Consider the following 15146-nt stretch of genomic DNA (forward strand, 5'->3'; position numbering starts at 1 on the left):
AGAGTGCACTTTCTCGGACTTTCTGCTGTGTAGACAGTGCCAAATAAGCTATTTCAATTTAAGCTACACAATTAACATAGCTGAAGTTGGCTTTAGCCCTGCTGTGTAGACGTGCCCTAAATGAGTCAGCGGTCCTTCCTTTTAATGGCTGTACATATTCCCCAGAATCCTTTTCCAACTTCTACAGTAGGGCTACGTCTACACTGACCCCAAATTCCGGAAAAGGGATGCAAAGCAGGTAAGTCAGAATAGGGAAATCTGCGGGGGATTTAAATATCCCCCGCGGATTTAAATAAACATGTCCACAGCTTTTTTTCCGGCTTGGGGAAAAGCCGGAAAAAAGCGTCTAGACTGGCGCGATCCTCTGGTATAAAGCCCTTTTCCGGAGGATCTCTTATTCCTACTTTCCTGATATTTAAAGTATTAAAATAGCTGACAAGCTGTTTTAGTTTGAATCTACCAGAGGAGAAAGACAAGCTGAAAGCACTACATGCATAGAGGGAAGAAATACGACCACCCTGCTGCCAGCATCTATATAAAAATGTGGGGATCAGGCACTATAATCCAAATAAGGGGTAAACAGGAAAGCAAGAGGCAGCTACAGGCAAGACCTGTATCCTGCACTGCAGAAAACAAAGATTTAGGTGCCTAGCTGCAGAAAAATGGCAAATTCCATGGAAAAAATGTCAAATGTGATAGTCTGATAATAGGTGCAGTGTTAACGAGCAAAGGACAAGAGTATCTCGAATTCAGGGGAGCGATGAAAAGTACAAAAAATAATAAAAGACAATTTATTTCTATCTACTTTATTTCCTGAAATACAGGCAAAACACATGGGGTGCGTCTATACTGGCAAGATTTTGCGCAAAAACTTGCTGCCTGTCTACACTGGCTGCGAGTATTTGCGCAAGAACACTGACATTGTACTGTACAAAATCAGTGCTTCTTGCGCAAATACTTTGACGCTCCCGCTCAGGGATAAGCCCTATTGCACAAGTATTATTGCGCAAGAGGGCCAGTGTAGACAGGCAAGTTAATTTCTTGTGCAAGAAAGCCCGATGGCTAAAATGGCTTTTGCACAAAAGCATCCATGCCAGTGTAGACTCTCTCTTGTGCAAATACTTTTAACGGAAAAACTTTTCCGTTAAAAGTATTTGTGCGAAATCATGCCAGTCTAGACGTAGCCATACAGTGGTAAAATATATGGAATAACTTACCAGGAAAAGTGATCTCAACACAAACTACGCTGGAGTTCACATGCCAGGCTCAGCTTCTTTCTGGAGAAGAAAGGCCCAGAGTGGTAAAGTTAAGAAAAGAAAAGTAGGTTGAAGATTAATCAAAGAAAGGCAAACACATTAGACTGGAATCCTCTTCCCTGTCCTTTATATCTTTATGTCAACTTCACAAAATACACCTGAAGTGTCAACACTAACATAAGCAAAAATAGGAATTCTCACCAGCATGGAAAAAGGAAAAACACACAATATTCCAATGGTGGAAGAGTAATAGGTGTTTATTAACCATCACCACAAATATATAAAGGTAAGATCCAAATATACATATTTTTTTTGTTTTGAAATTAGAGTATTAAAGTCACTGTGCAACATTAGACAGGCTTGTTACTTAACTGGCTGTTCTTCAGTCAAACTGGCTATAAAATCAGGTAATAAAACTATACAGCTCTGAAAACCAGATGTAACTGAAATAAGCTGTCTTGTATAATTAAAGAGGTATGTGTCCGTGTGTGGGGAGGGAGGACTAGCCACCAAGTGCTAAGAAATACATTCTTCACAATTAGGCTTTGATTTTGCAAGGTCACACACACATGCTTGGCTTTAAGTACATGATGCATAGTCCCATTGAAATAGTGGTGATGGGAAGATCTTGTTCTTAAAAGATGTCTACTTCAATTCTGAACACAAACTGTTGAGAGCAGCATCTGAAAGTGGGGCTGAAATAAAGAAGGGAAGAGGGAAATCTCTAGGACAGTAGTAAGCCTTTAATGGGTGAGGCTTACTGGTTCTCATTAATGGGTAGGGGCTCAAGCAGTCCCTGTATGCAGCAGGCCCAACTTGGGTGCACTGCAGGCAGTAGTGCTCCAGTTGTCGGGAGCAACCCTTGTCCATGGGCATGTCCCCCCTTTAAACACTTCACAGGTTAAGCAGTAACCAGTTAAATGGAATTTTATATCCCTATTCTCAACCAGAGGTATGTGTACCAAATAGGGTTGCCAGGTGTCCAGTTTTGAATCAGACAGTTCAGTATTTGAGCTTTCTGTCTGGGAAACAAATTGTGAAAATATAAATGAGAAAATATAAATGTCCGGTATTTTCTAAATAAGATGTAATGTAGATTGTGATGTAATGTCAAGTGTGTGCTAGGGTTGCCAGGTGTCCGGCATTCTACCGGACAGTCCAGTATTTGTGCTCTCTGTCCGATAAAAAAACCAGAAAATACCGGACACGTGCAATGTCCAGTATTTTCTGATTTTTCTGGCTGTGCACCGGACGGAAGCTTGGCATGGGCCAGGGGAGCAGCTGGAAGGAGGCGCCACGATTGGTGCTAGGAGCCTGTGATTGCTCAGAAGCCTGGCAGGGGTGGGGCTCCCAGCCACTCCTCTTACCCCCGCCAGGCTTCTGTGCAATCACAGGTTCCCAGCGCAGATCGGCTCCCAGCGCAGATCGTGGCCCTGCCTCCCAGTCTGGGAGTCCCATCTGGGAGGCGGGGCCGCAATCATCGCTCTGGGCGCATCAGAAGCCCAGAAACCTAGCGGGGGTGAAGGGGGAGTGGCTGGGAGGCAGAGCGCGATTGGCGCTGGGAGTTCTCTACAATCATTTCAGCAGGATAAAAAGGAGTTCTTCTAAATTCTTCTATAGCCTTACTTTAAGAAGAATAGAAAACAATGAAAATAGCATGCACATTTGCACAATTACTTCTAAGCCTCTTTACATAGAGATGGTGTAGGATGAAGACTGTTTATAATAAAGTTAAGTATTAAACATAGCATGTGTGTTCATGGCAGTGTATTTTTTTTTTTTTTTGCTCGACAAATTTTTAGCCCGCGTGTTCGGTATTTTTGGGGAGACCATCTGGCAACCCTAAGTGTTTCTGGCATTTTTGATGAATCTATCTGGCAACCCTAGTACCAAAGGTCTTCCAGGGGTGCATCAATTCATCTAGATCTTTGTCTAATTTGACAACAGGCTACATAAAAAGCACTGACTAGCAAATAGGGATGGTAAAAGGTTTCCCGGTTATCCAGTAAGCATTAGTGAGGTCGGAGAGAGCAGCTCAACACCCCAAGGTGCAGTGGAACAGCCTGTCATCAGTGTCTGGGTGGGGTTGGCTGGGCAAGAGCAGCTCCCCTTCTGTGGTCTGGCTGGCAGGACTCCTGCCAGTGGGACCCACCAGCCCTCCATGATTAACAGATTAAATGTTTAAAATTATATTGTTTAATCAATTCACTTTTTACTGGGTATTTACATCCCTATTAAGGAAGTCAGTACAACTAACATTTCATACAATTCATTTCACAGGGAAGGTTGCATGTACAACCCACTGAGCCAATGAACCAATCAGCGAGTGAAGCCCGTTCCAGCGGGCCAATGATTGGGCTTGGGCGCCATCTTTAATTCAGGCATCGGGACGCGGGACGCCTTCTCCGCTCAGGCCTGCTTGAACGTTCTGCCCACATTACAAATGGAGGCAGTTGTGGCTCTCGTGATAAGGAGCGTGCCGGCTCCGTTTGGGGCGGTGCTAAGTGAGAGCCTCGCAGCGGTTATAGAAACCCTCGACTCTGAGTCTGAGTGGAAGCGCATGCGCGGCCCGCGTTGCTCGGAGGGGAGGGGAGAAAAGAGAGTAGTGTGTAGCTCCGCCCCCTTTTGCTCCTGAGGTTTCAATGACTTCCCCCTGCTGAGCCTGGGGGCGGGGCAGTCACTTCCTCCCTCCCGGGTCCGAGTCCAGCCGCTGCCCCTGGCCTGCCCTCCCCCTCAGCATGCGCAGCCCACCGGCCCTCCCCGAGGACATCGCCAGCCTCCTGGCAGGTAACCCGGGAGGGGCTCCCGCGAGTTGGGGGGGGAGGGTTTGAGGTGGAGGTGAAGTGTCGGGGCATGGGGGGGGGGGCTTCAGTTGCATCTCAGGGAAGGAAGAGTCATTCTGCATTGGTTAGATTCGTTGACTGGATAGATTGATTCGTTTCTGTATGTGCTTGTCACTACCTACTCCCAGGGTCGTGTGTGCGTCGGGGTGAGTGTTGGTGATTGGAAGGGGAGAGTAAAGGACATGGTGGGCGTCCGTGGTGGTAATGATCAGTGATGTCAAAAATGTTTTTTTTCATTAGTAAGATTTTTAAAAACCCTTTACCCCAAGGGGATTGTGCTGCTTCTGCAATTAGTGTCTCATTTAATGACCAACAGGTCACTCTTTGTTTCTGAATTGTTTCCTTCCCAAATATTTTTTCTGTATTTAAAAGTTCCCCAGCAGGATCTGTTTACAATTCACTTTTTTATTTGTTTTATAAAAGGAGTGTAATCAAATTATTTGTGTTCTATTTCAGTACATCTGAAATGAGGAAGAACAGGTCTGCTTCTTACTTCCTCTGTCTCACACACAATATATACTGTGTATACTTATTCACGATTTTTTCCATTGTTGTTAACATTGTTTGCTTAGATTATGCTTACAATTAATATTCAGACAACAAGCACACGGATACATCTCTTCCCACTTTCTGTCTTGCAACAGCTCCATAAGGTGCTTTCATTTATTTTGGAGAGTGAAACTGGGTGTGAGAACATCCTTCACTCTTCATGCTAGTCTTGTGTCTGGCCTCTTTACTGGTACTAACAGTTCGTTAGCTCTGTTGGTTCTAGGACCTGAAGAAATCTGCGAAAGCTCAAAATCTGTCTTTGGACACCTCTACCACCCCCAAATTGATGTAACTTATGTCATTCAGGAGTATGAACAAGTCTCCCCTGCTTTGTGCTATCCATACTGGTGTGATGATGGCAAGAGATGCTCTTATGTTCACATAACTTATGCTTGTTGCTGAGGTGGAATTCGGGCCGTTTTAGCAGGTGGTGGGGTAACCCCCCATTCTGCTCCGAAGCCCCACTCTGCCTCTTCCCACCTCTAATCTGTCCCCCTCTGCCACCATTGTACCCCTTCCCTGAAGTTCCTTCTCCCAAGCTAGGCAACGTGGGGAATTACAGGGGAGCTTGGTATGTAGTGACAGCAAGGGTTGGGTCATCGCACTTCCTACGGCAGCAGAAGCTGCAGGAAGCAGAGCGATTCAGTAGCTTGCTCCTCTCTTCTGCCATCTCCCAGACAGGTCACTCTGTTTCCCTGTGGCAGTGGGAAGCAGAGTGCCCTTTTCGCTCCCGCAAGTGATGAGGGCTGAAGGGAGCAGGGGGGCCCAACCCCCGCTACTGCCCCATGCCAGGCTGCATAGGTAATCCCCTAGGCTTCCTTGGGCCTTATAGGACAACATCAGTATGGGGGACTATCCCATCCATAGAACGGTTGGGGCAGCCACCATAGGCTCCCCGGGGCAGCCACCCCAAACTGTCCCATTGATGGGTGGAGTAATTTTGCTGAGGGGAGAGCTCACTGGACATGCTACAGCAGTGGAGTTGTGTCAATGTAGCACAGTAGTGTAGATTTGCCCTTTGTCACCAAAGGAAGTTGGTCCAATAAAACATGTTACTTCACCCTTCTTTTCTCTCCGGGGATACTAGCAGTGGTGTAAACATCTGTCCGCCAATTGAGGACTTATATTGGAATGAATTGATAGTAAAACTGATCATTACTGATCCTGTTTGGATCCTAACCAGTTAGTTGAATGGTACCTCATCCAAATCTCTTGAGGAACATGGTTGGTCTGGAGCAGGCATGTAAAACTTGAAGCCTACTGAGGGCCACACAAATGAAAACTGATAGCTTTCAGGGCCACCAAAGAAAATGTACTTTCAGAAAGTTGTAATTATTTATTATTATAAATTATGTTTTAGGTGTATTTTTATAATTTTTCAGGTCTTGTTTTAATATAATACAATAATTTGATGTGTAAAATTGTTATTTGCCCATATAAAATAATTTTTAATTTAAATATAAATGTAAGGTACTTTTTAATTTTTTATGAGATACATAATTTGTTTTGTTGAAATAAAAACAAGTATAGACCATGGTTAATCAAATAGAATAGGCTTCTGTAAAAATTTCAGATACTTTGTAAGTTTGAGATTTTGCATAAACATATAATCATGCAATTGCAAAAAATTGACACATTTATTGATATAAAATTGATATACATTTTGTGATTTTATTTGGGAACAAATACATAAAAAACAAAATGTTAACAAAATATCCTCCTCCTCTCCCCCAGTTCCAGGCACTCCTATACCACCGTTCTAACCCACTCCCCCAGAGCCCCTCCCCTGTTCTAACCCAATGCCTCATCCCTCCCTCAGAGCCAGGCACTCCCCCACTCTAACCCAATGCCTCCCCCAGAGCCAGGCACTCCCAGCCCCCCCAACCTAATGCCTGCGTCCCGGAGCCATCACCACATATTTCTTTCCCAGGCCCTGGGGTGGCGTGAGCACAGCAGTCAGCTGTGAGCAGGTACTTGATGCCTGTGCAGAGTGGCAGCCAGCTGTGAGCATGTGCTGGACCGCCCAGCGCAGAGCGACCTAGCCGGCCGTGAGCAGTCTCTGAAGCATCGTGCGCAGGGTGGCCTGGCCAGCTGTGAGCACATGCTGGGTGCCGTGCGCAGAGCGCTATAAGCAATTACTGTGATGCAATGTGCAGAGCGACCGGTTGGCCGGCTGTGATCTGCACTTGGCCACGTGCTCCGAACGGCCAATGGGCCGCACTTTATTCTTTTATAAAAATGTAGTGGCGGGCCACAAAAAAATTTTGATCAGGCTGCATGTGGCCCGCCAGAGGCCTGTTTGATATGCCTGGTCTAGAGGTCCCTTTTGGTACTTTAAAGAGGCCCCAAAACTAATAAAACAAAAATTGTAGTTCATGGGAAAATATAGTCCTAGCTCATCTGGCTTAATTTAAATGTTACTATGTCGGTGCGTCACATAGTTGCAATAAAACGTGGGAGTTATTGTGGTGTGGCTATGCAGATGTTTATATTTATATGGATGATTAAGTGTGATGAATTAACTACTAAAATACATTGTCTGCAGCACAGCCCTCCTCAGATCCCAGCAGCCATGGGAGCTGTGGGAAGGCTTCAGGAATGTGCTGGTTACAGGGATGTGCTGCCTGCTGCTTCCTGCAGCTCCCACTAGCTGGGAATGGCAAACCATGGCCACATGGAGCTGTGGGGGCCATGCCTAGAAACCATCAACAACAGCAAAATGTCTTGCAGTCCACCAGCTGATTGATAGGCTGTGAGCCAAAAGATTGTCAACCCCTAGCTGGGGGCAAAAGTTAATAGTACTGCCCTCTCAGTGCTCTGTGTGGCCAAATGGCAAGAATCACCTCAGGCCACCCTTTCCCTCAGAGCTGCTTGGTCCAATGGCCAGAATTAATATAACTGACCTCTCTTTGAGGACTGTGTGGAGTAGTGGCCAGGGTGGAAGCGTGGTAGGCGGACCTAGGCCCTCACTGATCCACAAGATCCCAGCTCAGGGCCTTAGAAGTGGCAAGTGTGCTCCACACTGGCTCAGCAGGGGGATCCATCCAAAATACACTAACATCATCCACCAAAATGACTAGTCTCCCTGTACTACTTCCTACCCTGGTCCTGGGCAATGGTTTTGGCATCTCCAAGTTCTTGGTCTCCTCAGCCTGCGTGGCTCTCAGCCGCTTCATAACTCCTTGAGCATTGGGGATGTGAAAGGTTAACCGCTATGTATCACCCTTAACGGGTGATACTTACTGGTCCTGGTTAACCATTAACTGGTGGGGACTGGAGCAGCTTCCTGAGTGCCATGTGCAGGGGGCTGCTCCAGCTCTGCAGAGGCCCTGCTGTGGACAGGGTCTGCCTTTAGTGAGGGTGAGCGTCTGCTCCTGCTAAGCTGGAGTGCCTCCCTATGCCCACTTTAATTGGTTAACCATTTAAATAGGATTTTACATCACTATTGGGCATCTGCAGGAGCTGGGCGTTCACCTTGGCAAAGCATCCCTTGTTTCCCTCACTCAGGGCCTGAGCCGTTCCCAGGGTAACACCATGAAATCCATCTTCCTTCTTCAGCAGTTCACCCTGGATGAGCTGGGCTTCTCCCTTTTATACATGGGCTCCAGCTGGAGCATGCCCAGCAGGACTGAAGGGGCGTGGCCTCTTCAGTCCAAAGGGTGGAATTAACACTTGTGGTACCACTGTGGGACAAGTATGCCCTGTCTTACCAATAGTTCATACAGTCATATACAAACAAGTTGTGTTAAAAGTTATTTAGATTGCAAAGTTGATAGCTGAACACTTTGAACATTAGAGAATACTAGAACTGAAGTTGCACCATCTCCTCCCCCATACACCCCAGTGTGTGCTGTATGGTATTGTCTCTGTTCATATAAACATACTATTTTTTCCCATAGGACACTAGCCTCGTTCTCTATGCTGGCTAAATGGTACACTGAGGTTTTTTACATGTTTTGGGTAATGGGGATTTTAGTCAGGGAAGAAAATTATTCTTTTTCAGTTTTGAAGAGATCTTATTTTTCCCATGCATTGCATAAGTGATCTGTGTCTCATACTAATGATGATCAGGATTAGAATAAGCAGTGTAAGTACCTATTAAAAAGTAACAAAGAAGACTTTATGAAATATTTGTTGGATACTACATTGCAAACCTCTGTAATTGTAGAAGTAATTAACAGTGCCAGATTAACTCTTTTGTGGCCCCGAGGTTATTAAATTTTGCAGGGCCCCCAAGACCATGGTGTGGGACCAAATTCAGGTGTTCAAAATGCAGGAAGGGGCTGTAGGTTGAGACAAGGGGCTGGATGCAGGAGGAGGTGAGGGATCTGACTATGGATATGGGCTCTGGGCTGGGGCTGGGGATATGGCACTTGGGGTGCAGAAGGGTGCTTCAGGCTCCAAAGGAAGGGGCATGTCTGACATACTCTCTTCCGTCCCTATCCTAAACCAAAACTCAAACAGAGTAATTTTTGTACATTAGTTTTAAAACATAAACATCCATACTATTATTTATTGTAATATTTCATTTCAGGTTGGTATTGCTGAAATTAATGTTCACAGAAGAAGAATCACAGGGTTATATGCATGTCTAACTAAACTGGCAGCTTTTAATATGTCTTTAAATAGTACTAGAATTGGGGACAAGAAACAGTGAGGTAAAAAGCCCTGCACAAGCATTCCTGGTAAGAAATAGCCTCCAGTGCTTTGAAACATTGTTCAATTGTGTCTGCCATAAATTTGAGAATAAGTGTCATATGGGTGATAAAAATGGCATAGGCTATTTTTTATACACTCATTACTCTCACTCTGCGTTAATTGAAAAAGACAAACTGTCTTTCTCATCTGACTGAGTTTACGTTTCTTTTCTAATCATATGTCATCAAACTACAATAGATGCAATATAATGTGGCATATTGTGTAAATCTTAGGTTAATCCTTAAGATTGTTTACTGTAGCTCATTTGGAATCATGCTGTAAGCTGATCTTACTTCGTATTAGTGTGCTGCTTTTCAAGACCTCCTTAATATTTTAGAGCCTATCTTCAGTCATCTCTGAGGAGTGTGGGATGTGGAGGAGGAAATGTTTCAGTATCCATATGGTGAGATTAGAACTTTGTCCTGAATATAATTTATTTGATGTGTCCTAGGTGTTTGATTTCAATTGAGGATCTGAGCAATTTAGGTGTGCTTTTGCTCTGTAAATCATGAGGGGAATTGCAGGGTTGTTTATTTTATCAATATATTCATTTTATGTTGGCAGTAATAAAGAAAGATGTTTTTTTTACTGTGGTTTAAGATACAACTGGACTGCCCATAAAAAAATTCTATGTGGCAAAGAAAGGTTTAAATACTTGTAAATTTATACCAATGCACTGTTTTTGGCTAGCTGTCTTACAGTTTCAAGGCTGTCTTCATTTTCCTTTTGCAACCCATATATTGTTTCTATATAAATACTGATGTTAACCAAAACATGACAAGTAGCATGATCAGTGTGACCCAATATTTATGTTGCGAATTCTGGGAAGAAATTTTCCACACCATCCAACAGCCTTCCTTTTGAGGGAAAAGAGCAAATGTTGCATGCTTTGTAGTTCATGATATATAGCACAAATGGACAGGCAGCTACAGAGTATGTTGCCTGACAGGAAATATGTTTAAAGATAATGTATCAGTAGATTTCTGTGCAAATTTTGAAGTCAGCTTGCTTAAACTGCTTCCTAAAATTAGACCCACTATTACTAAGAGATACTTAGCTGTCCATCTGAAGCTGGTCATACTTCCAAAGTATATTTCCGGTAATATGCTTACTTCAAGGTCAGCAAAAAGTTACTCCATTTAATAATAGTCAGTGCAAACAGCTATGATGGGTTTGAAATATTGATAAAACACTGTACCATTGCAGAGCTGCAAACTCGTTGCATGTTCAGACATGATTTTTTTTGTGATTTGTATATTTTTATATTTTTTCTTGTTTTTATACAGTTTTCTTAGCTGAATCTCAAAAAACTTTGTGTGTAGTCTTCGTGCACAAGAATAATCCTACTAGCCTCATAGAACTCGACAGATGGCACTGACTGCTCAAATGAACGAGGTTTTCAAGGAGTGGGCCTTTTGTTTGTATTTTTTCCCCAAAAACTGAAAAATCCCAAAAGTAGTCTGTGTAGACGCTGAAATATGGCAATGCCCAAATGCTTGCTGAATGTTTATGTTGACAATTGCAAACAAAAATAACTCTTATTTAAACGTGTCTACTCAAGGTATAAATATAAACACAAATGTCAACATTTTAATTGGTTATATCTAATGGCGATTCAGTTTTAAACTAAATAAACCATTTGATTAATTACAAATGAGCTAGACTGTACCACATTTTGGTCCTCTGAACCTTCTCTATCAGTTTGTAGTCTTTATTGACAGAATCATTTTACGAGTCAGATCTTATCAGCTAGATCTGTCAGTTCTATATCTACCATTCACATCAGCATACAAATAATTTTTCTCTGGAGTATTTCAACAAAGTTAAGATAATTAAATATAAACAGTAGCAAAACAAACTATTTCAGGGCTTGTATGTTAACTATTTTTAGGTAACTTAGTGATGTGGAATAGTTTCTCTGTCTATTCATCATTGTAATTATAGTGTTAAATATATAAACTGTCAGCAGAGGAACTCTGGCTTTTCTTGCTGCAGAAATATGGATTAGATAGCATGTGCACACTTCTTACTCTCTAGTCTGTCATGGTGTGATGGAAGCAATTAGAACGTGTGACAATAATGACTGAAAAGTACCTATGTCTCACAATCACTGACAAATTATAACAGTTTCTCTTGGAAAACAGGGTTTAAAGTTGCATTCTCACTGTGTGAATTAAACTGGCTGTTTTAAAAAGAAAATTGGATAAATAGCAATGTAATCATGTACAAAGACAAGGAATTCCCACATGTCAGCAGTAGTTAAATCCAGGACCTTTATATTCTCATTGCATATTCTCTAATACTTTTAACTCAAGCATCTTTTAAGTCAGTGGTTTTCAAAGTGTGGTATTGCGGATGGGCTGCAGGCTCTGGGCTTACACCTCCCCCTCAGCAGGGAGCCCTGCCACATCCTGAGGTTGGAGCACCAGTGCCAGTTTCTTGCTTTAAGGAGAGGAAGAGCCAGTTTTGAAGGGGATGGAGCAGATCCACGTGCTGCTGCTGCTTTCCTGTCCCCTAGCTGGGGAATGGCAGTGCAGGAAACTGCTCACCAGGAGGCTTTCCCTGCACTCCCAATGCCCAGACCCACACACCCTCCCTCCTGCCCAGAACCCCCACCCCAGCCTGCTCCTGCACCCAGTGGGGCCGACAGCCTCTGTGGGCCCTGGGGCAAAGGAGGGCTGAATCTACACCCAGGGGGCAGGGCCGAGGGACATCAGTCCTTTAGTGCCACCTGGAGTGTGGCGCTGGATCCTACCCAGCCTTCAAAGCCATGCGGAATGGTGCTCTGGCACTCCAGCGGCAATTCAAAGGAATGCATAGAAATATAAACAGCAGTAACTGGAAGAGATGAGCTTAGATTTCCAGGCTTCCTGGATACCAGCCCAGAGCACTTTATTCTAGACCAGGGGTTCCCAAACTTTTTGACACAGGGACCAGTAAATTCATTCACGAGCTTTCGGAGGACCGGTAACATTCATTTGCATATTCATTAAGCAAATGACAAATATGCAAATATGTTGTTTTTGGTTCTCCCAAAGCCCCCAGGGCCAGCTTTAGCAAAGCTTTTGATATGGCCATCCGCAACATTCTTACCAGCAAGTTAAGAGAATATGGATTGGAAAACTGGCCTGTAATCCAATAAAACCCTGCACCACTACATCGTGTATTGAAAAGTGGTTCATTTATTTTCAGAAAGCTGACACCATCTTTGGAATTTTTTTATCCCTATTCTCATTCCGGATGGTGAATTCACCAAGTTCTCTCCATTCTGACACATTGCAGTGCCTTTAAACCTCGCTGTCAGCAGTGGGGATATTTAAAAGACACTGCTTTTACATTTTCATTCAGGATCTGCGTGCACCCTGAACTGTCCCACTCCCCGCTGGCCGATTCTCCTCCCCCCCCCCCCCCTCAGGCCAGCCCCGCTGTCCCCCCCAGCCCTGGAAAGCCCCGCCAGCTCTCCTGGAAAGCCCTGCTGCCCCCGCCATCCCTGCTTCCGCTGGCTGGTTCCCCAGCCAGCCCTGCGATCTCCCCCAGCCAACCTCACTGCCACTGCCAGCCAGTTCTCGCCCTCCCTCCCCCCGTGATCTCCCCTGGCCAGACCCACTTCTCCCGCCCCCCCGGCCAGCCATGCTTCTGCCAGCCATTCCCCCCCCCCCATAATCTTCCCTGGCCTGCCCCACTGCTCCCGCCCTCCCCGGCCAGCCCTGCTTCTGCCAGCCGGTTCCCCCGCAATCTCCCCTGGCCAGCCCCACTGCTCCCGCCCTCCCCTCCCCCCCCGCCCGGCCAGCCCTGCTTCTGCCGGCCGGTTCCCCTCCCTATCTCCCCCGGGCAGCTCCTCTGCCCTGACCCTACGGGCCATATCTAACCCCTCTTCCTCCCTCCACAGCCAGCAATAAGAGCTCACCTGATAACCCTCACTGTGCCTCTGCTGGGAGCCTGAAACATATGGCTGCATCCACCCAGCCTGGCTGAGGGCTTGGGGAACCCAGCACTGCACAGGCATCTGGGAGCCCTGGCAGCCACGTTGGACCCTGGTATTTTTTTCCCGCAGCCCAATACCGGGCTGCAGCCCATAGTTTGGGAAATGCTGCTCTAGACTGCTAGTGTTCAGCAGAAGAGTATATCTCTTGTGTCTGTGTCGCATTGCCTGTCTTTGTGGAGCTGTGCAACAAAGGAAGATTTGACCAAAATGCAGAATATTCTATTTAATCGTGAGAGAGTGTGCCTCACCCACTTCTTCTGTCTTTTGTTGGACCAAACTCTGTAGATGTGAGAGCCAATTTCTTCTGGTCTGGGAGATGTACTCAGAACATCAGAGCTAAAAGGTGGAATAAATTGTTTTGCGCAAGTAGCTAACACATAACAGTACTTACAGTAAACAGTGTGTTGCAGCTTGTATGTAGCTATGAGACTGAGTACATTTCTCAGAAATGAAAAAGCTCTTTGTTAGCTTGAAAGCTTGTCTTTCACCAACGGAAGTTAGTTCTATAAAAGATATTACCTCATCCACCTTGCTTCTTTAATATCCTGGGACCAACACAGCTACCACAACACTGCAAACATAATCATGGATAGCTGAAAGGTCTGAGTATGGGTTAACTTTTTAAATATGCTATAGTGTGATACTGGCACGGGACTTGAGCGTGTATAAGGTTTTTGCCTTAACATCCTAGTAGAGCAGAGGTTCTCAAAGACTGGTCCATGACCAGTTGTCCGTGACCATCTTGCAGGTCGACTGCAGGCTCAGGACTTGCTGCCCCTTCTTGCAGTGAGGAGCCTATGCTGGTGCTCCAGCCCTGCTTCCCCACCTACATAGTTAGAACATCACCTTCTGGTGGGATTGGGGAGCCCCAGGCCTCGTGAGCCAGATACAGAGAAAGCGACTCCTCCTGTTGCTGCCCCCTCTAGTCCCGGTTGGGGGAATGGCAGCGCAGGAAAGTGCTTGTTGGAGGCTTTCCCCACTGCTCCCATTGGCCAGAATCAGCAGGGGGCAGTTCCTGGAAGCACTGGGGTGCACGGAGCCAGCTAAGTACCCCCTAGCCCACCATGCTCAAACCCTGCATCTCCATTGCCCTCTCACACTGAGACCTCATACCCCCCACCTTGCTCCTGCACTCTCCCTGCTGCCCAGAACTCGCAATTCCACAACCTGCCCAGACTCCTCACCCTCAGCCCACTTCTGCACCCTACCTCCCAGCTGGATTCCCCAGCCTCAGCACTGTGGAGGGTGGGTGCTGGAGGCAGCAACATTTCTCCCTGGGGGCAGAGTGTGAGTGGAGCCATGCAGTTTGGGAAGGCAATGTCTTTCCCCACTTATACCACCTGCTGCCCCTACACCCTGACACAGGCTCCAGCAGCTTGCTGTGATGCCGGGCTCCTGGCCCCACCAGCTCTGCCACGGCTGACGTGACACTCCTGGCCCTGCCAGATCTGTCCCACTGCCGGGGCTTCCAGCACCATTGTGCCTACTGCTGCCCCACCACTGGTACTCTGGGTTGCAGGGCTCCTGGCCACCGGTCCCCCTGCAGCCAGGTTGGCTGGGCTCCCTGCTTCCACAGGGCTGCTGCCTCTGGCTTTCCACCAGGATTAGGGCTGGCTTTAGGACTCAGCTTTAGGACTGGGCAAACTGGGCTCATGTCCAGGGCACTGTAGCCAGAGGGTGAGGGGCTACTGGGCATGGGTGTTGCTAGGCAAAGTGGGTGAAGGGCAGTATGGCAGGGTATGCTGGACGCACAGGACTGAGATTGGAGGCACAGGTAGGAGGAAAGTGTAGGTGTTGGGATGAAGGGGACACTGT

The 15146-nt window shown here is 46.0% G+C and overlaps 1 protein-coding gene across 1 annotated transcript in view; it reads left to right on the forward strand.

Annotated features, from left to right (window-relative positions):
* The first annotated feature begins 3750 nt into the window (after nt 1-3750).
* The window catches only part of SKAP2 (src kinase associated phosphoprotein 2), a 159461-nt gene continuing 148065 nt past the window's right edge, over nt 3751-15146 (forward strand). The window contains exon 1 of the mRNA XM_075922173.2: nt 3751-4043. Coding sequence (XP_075778288.1) covers nt 3995-4043 — 49 coding nt within the window. The 5' untranslated portion in view covers nt 3751-3994. The remainder of the gene's footprint in view (nt 4044-15146) is intronic.

Source organism: Pelodiscus sinensis, chromosome 2, assembly GCF_052426305.1.
Source record: "Pelodiscus sinensis isolate ZL-2025 chromosome 2, ASM5242630v1, whole genome shotgun sequence".
NCBI lineage: Eukaryota > Metazoa > Chordata > Testudines > Trionychidae > Pelodiscus > Pelodiscus sinensis.